Below are 5,422 nucleotides of genomic sequence, written 5' to 3'. Positions count from 1 at the left end.
AATTAAATAAGATATAGCTAGAAGCACTTAGGAAGTATCTCAACAAGAATCTTAAGAAAGGATATATATAATTATTGCAATTATCAGCAGAATACTCTATTCTGTTTATATCTAAGAAAAATAGCAAGCTTAAGCTATATATTAACTATAAGCAATTCAATAATATTATAATTAAGAACTAATATTCGTTACTACTTATTAAGGAATTATAAGATAAGCTATAAGGAGTATAATGATTTATAATTCTAGATCTAAAAGAAGCTTATAATCTGATTAGAATAAAAGAAGGAGAAGAATAGAAAACTGCTTTCAGAATATGCTACAGATACTACAAATATTTGATTATGCTTTTTAGTTTAACGAATACTTCAGCTTTATTTCAGAAAATGATTAATTATATTCTATACAAATATCTAAATCAGTTTATTATTGCTTATCTTAACAATATTCTTATTTACTCTTGAATATTGGAAGAATATAAGAAATATATGGAAATAGTATTGCAAACACTTCAGGATGCGAAGCTTCTTGTAAAGCTTGCAAAGAGCTACTTTCACATACAAAAAGTTAACTATCTCGGATTTATAATTGAGCTGAGATGTATTAAGCTACAGAAGAATAAGATAGAAGCTATTAGAAACTAGCTAATTCTTAAGAATGTTAGGAATATTAGGTTTTTTCTCGAATATATTAACTTCTATAAACAGTTTATCAAGAATTATAGCTGAATTATATATTCTCTTACAAATCTTACTAAAAGGAATCAATCCTTCAAATGAATCTTCAGAGTATAAGAAGCTTTTGATAAGATTATCAAGTACATTACCTTAGAGCTAGTTCTGTATAAAGCAGACTTTTATAAACTCTTTGAAGTTAAGACTGATATATCAGAATATACACTCAGAGAACAACTTAGCTAGCAAGATAACTAAGAGTATCTAAGGATTGTAAGCAACTTCTCAAAGAAGTTGAATAGCTTGGAAATCAACTATAAAATCCCTAATTAGAAACTTATAATAATAATAAAAGCTTTCAAGAAATAGCAATACTATCTCATTAGCATATAATATTTAATCATAGTTTATTTAGATTACAAGAATCTAATTATATTCATAATAACTAAGGTTTTGAATAAGCAATAAGTTAGATAAGCAGAATTCCTTTTACAATTCGATTTCAAAATTGTATATTGCAAAAGCTCGGAAAACGAATAAGCAGATACTTTTAGCAGAAGAATAGACTATCGAGATACAGATTCCTCGAATATATAGAACATTTTTGTTCAAAACGAGTTAGAAGATCTTGTTAATGCATATAGAGAACTGAATGCTATCTTCAGAATTAAACTCTTAGAGAAGAATTCAGAATCAATGATTTCAGATGAATAAGATAATTATATTAAGAATGTATACAGTATACTAGCATATGAATATCAGGGAATTAGAGCAATTTATAAATGTATTAAAAGATATTAAAATTTATTAAGCTTTAGGAAAAGAATTGAGAATATTCTATAATAATGCAATAGCTGCAAGAAGAATAAGATAGAAAGATATAAGCTTTATAGATTACTATACTTCTTATCAGTACTTATAACTATTTAGCAATTCATTAGTTTAAACTTTATTATTAAGCTATTTCTTTTATAAGAACTTTTAACTAAGATGCAATATAATAGTATCTTAGTAGTAGTTTGCAAACTAAGCAAGTATGCTTATTTTCTCTCCTATAAGAAAAGCAGTATAGCAGAGGAACTTGTATATACATTCCTCAGAATGATTATTGCTAATCATAGCATGCTAGAGAAAGTAATCTTCAATAGAAATAGAAAGTTCAATTCAAAGTTTTGAACTTTGCTTATGAAACAGCTCGGAATATACTACAGAATATTCACAGCATTTTACTTATAAACAGATAAATAAACAGAAAGAATGAATTAAGTTATTAAATAATACTTATAATATTATATTAATTAGAAATAGAATAACTGAATTAATCTATTATTTCTTATATAGTTTGCTTATAATAATGCAGATACAAGTATAATAAAGAAATCATTATTCTTTATATTCTATAAATACAATCTAATAGCTTATTACAAAGTACTACTAGAAGCAGATATAGAAACTGCAAACAAAAGAATTAAAAAGATTAAGAAAGTTCAGAAAGAACTCCGATTAGAATTATAATTCATTCAAAAATGAATAATACAATATACAAATTCCAAGAGGATTGAGAAACTAATTCTATAGAAGGAAGATAAGGTTTATCTATTTTGAAAAAATATTAAAACAATCAGATTCAGCAACAAACTTAATTATAAGAAGTTAGAATTCTTCAAAATCTTGCAACAGATTTTCTCAGTTAATTACAAGTTAGTATTATCTTATAAGATGAGAATATACTTAGTTTTTTATATTTTATTGCTGAAACTAGCAGTATAGAAAATATTAATAGATAATATAGCAGAAGTGAAAAATAATGAATTAGAATATAAGATAAAGAAGATTCTTAAGCATAGAAGTACAGATAATACAAAGAAATATCTTATTAAATAAAAAGATTATCTAGCAAGCGAAAATTCTTAAGAACTGCAGAAAAATATTAAAAATGCTTAGAAAAAAATAGCTGAATATTGAAAAAGGAAAACTAGCATCTAAGATGATCGCTTCATCTCAAATCGAGATCCAGAGCTCTTAGAGATCTTATTCTCCAGGAAACTCAATTAGTTAACTACAGAATTCTCCAGATTCACAGAATTCCAGTTAAAACTCTCAAAAGAAGAATCTCTAGCTACAATAGCAGATTTCTCAGCTACTACAGCCTGCACTTCAGCAGCAATATGCACTTTCTTAGCTTCAGCTTTCTCAGCTTTCTCTTTCTTAAGCTCTTTAAGATTCTTAAGATTTCAATAAATAGCTTAAGATATCTTCTTATATTATATCTTCTTTTATTAATATAATTAAAGCAATTTCAATTCCAACTCTTCTATTTCATTCTCTAGCTTTTAATACTAAGTAGAGATAAGAAGGAATTCAGCAGCATTCGTTAGCTTTAGAATATTATACTTGATGCAATTCTGAGAAATGCATTCCAAGCAATAGAATGAATTATAAGAAAAAACGATATATAATTGCAAGCTTTAATTATTACAATAAGAATAGGGATGTATATCGAAACTATTTGAAAGAATAAACTGAAGAAGGAAATCTTTCTGCTTCTTTTTATTAAAGCGAGAATTCGAGAATTTCAGTTTTGCAACTTTATTAATTCTATTCAGCATCTTGATTAGGAAGGCAAGATTATAAATATGGAGATTTGCTAGAATACTTATAGAAGATTATTAGAAATAATAACTAATAGAAGGAAAATAATATTATAATCTATCTAATATGCAGATTATGAAAATAAGTTACAAATAATAAGAATCAGATATTAAGAATCTAATATTCTAATAAAATATTGATTATATAATCCAGAGTTAGAATTGTAAAGAAGGAAGGATTGTTAAGCTTGCTAGTAATCCTAATAAGCTTTATATCTTGAATTGCTAGACTTGCTAGCGATCTTAATAAGCTATACTGAAGAGCTGAATATATAAGAATACATTCATTATTACTAGATAAATTCAGTATATAGCTCTTTAGTTGTTAATCTAAGTATTCAGTTTCATATACTAAGTAGCTTTAAAGGCAGTGAATACTTGTATCGCTTACTAAGACTTGTATAGTTTCGTATTCAAGGACTTGGCACTTTAATACCGCTCTTATTAGCATAAACCTCTTCGTGTACTTAGGAATCTTCGAATTGCTGCAGTGCTCATTACACTAAGCTATATTATATAAGATTATTGCTAGCTTAAAAAGCTTTAATAATAAAAATCTGTTTCTAAAGAATAATAGCTTAATATAATATAAGTATAGCAATTCAATCAGCTAAGCAAAAACATTTTCTTAGAGCAAGTATGTAATAAGCACTGCAGTAATCCGAAGATTCCAAAGTATACAAAGAGTTTATGCTAACAAGAGCAGTGCTAAGTATAAGCCTTGAATACAGAAATACAACTGGGATAACTATGCAAGTATTCACTGCCTTTAAAGCTATTAGAGTAAGAGAGTAATCTGATACTTAGATTAACAATTGAAGAGCTATATATAATAATCTATTTAATAGTAATGAATGTATGATTATATATTCAGCTCTTTAGTATGAATATATTGAATAGCAATATATTTAAGTTATTCTGCTAGCTTTGAATAGCATATATACAAAGCTATTCTTTCTGATTAGTTATGCTTGTAACTCTAATTCTGAGCTATATAATTAATATTTTATTAGAATATTGAATTCTTAATATCTAGTTCTTATTACTTATAATCTATTCATAATCTGCATATTGAATAAATTATAATATTATTTCCCTTTTATCAGTTATTATTCTTAATAATCTTTTATAAGTATTCTAATCAGTCTTCCGTATATATGATCTTGCTTTCCTAATTGAGATATTAAATAGAATTAACAAATCTTATTCTTGTGCTGAGAAGACTAAATAAAAGGATTCTCTTCTTTTCTTAATCCTTCAAAATGCTATTATTATGCCTTTCTATTCTTTCTGCAAGGATTATAGTATTCAGTTTTGTTAAATCTCTGTTGAAGATTCCTTCTGTTGCACTGAATGTATTCGCCTAAGCTGCTCCCAGTACAACATTCAGAGGCTGAGTATAGCGGAAATTCATTAGATAGGCATCCAATATTAATACTTGGAGAACTAACTCGAGAATACTGAGAAGCAGCTATGCAATGCTGCTACAGAGATGGAATGTTTGCGAAAGCAAAAGCATCTGTAATTTGAAAGAATAATAAAAGCTGTTTATCAAGGCTTTTTCAGTATGAAGAAGCTAAAGCATGAGAAAGCTAGAGAGAAGCGAGCTTGTATTGCTGCTGGAGTTTGTTCTGTAATTGCAAAGGAGTTTGCTACTTGTTATGACTCATCCAACATGCAGGTCACGAAACAGGTCACGAGTAACAAGGATCAGATATCAAGAACCCAACGTTCTAACTAAACATTGATTATACAACTCAGAGTTAGAATTACAACAGGGATGGATTACTGGATCATTAGATGATCCAGTAAGCCTGGATCATCTGAATCAGTAGTGAGCTAAGATGAGCTATACTGAAGAGCTGGATATATAAGAATATATTCATTACTATTAGATAGATGCAGTATATAGCTCTTCAGTTATTAATCTAAGTATCAGATTACTCTCTACTCTAATAGCTTCAAAGGCAGTGAATACTTGCATCGCTTATTGAGAACTTGTACAGTTCCGTATTCAAGAACTTAATACTTTGATACTGCTTTTGTTAGTATAAACCCTCTTTGTATACTTTGAAATCTTCGGATTGCTGCAATGCT

The 5,422-nt window shown here is 27.5% G+C and overlaps 1 protein-coding gene across 1 annotated transcript; it reads left to right on the top strand.

Annotated features, from left to right (window-relative positions):
- Positions 1–2,279: 2,279 nt before the first annotated feature.
- On the top strand, positions 2,280–2,444 carry M406DRAFT_270251 (uncharacterized protein; the record flags this gene model as incomplete). The annotated part of the gene is made up of 1 exon (XM_040918067.1): positions 2,280–2,444. A coding segment is annotated over one exon (165 nt), but the record flags the coding sequence as incomplete, so codon positions are not given.
- Between the last annotated feature and the right edge of the window lie 2,978 nt (positions 2,445–5,422).

This window comes from Cryphonectria parasitica (genome assembly GCF_011745365.1).
Source record: "Cryphonectria parasitica EP155 unplaced genomic scaffold M406scaffold_13, whole genome shotgun sequence".
In the NCBI taxonomy this organism is placed as follows: Eukaryota; Fungi; Ascomycota; class Sordariomycetes; order Diaporthales; family Cryphonectriaceae; genus Cryphonectria; species Cryphonectria parasitica.
This window is presented reverse-complemented; position numbering and strand designations above follow the sequence as displayed.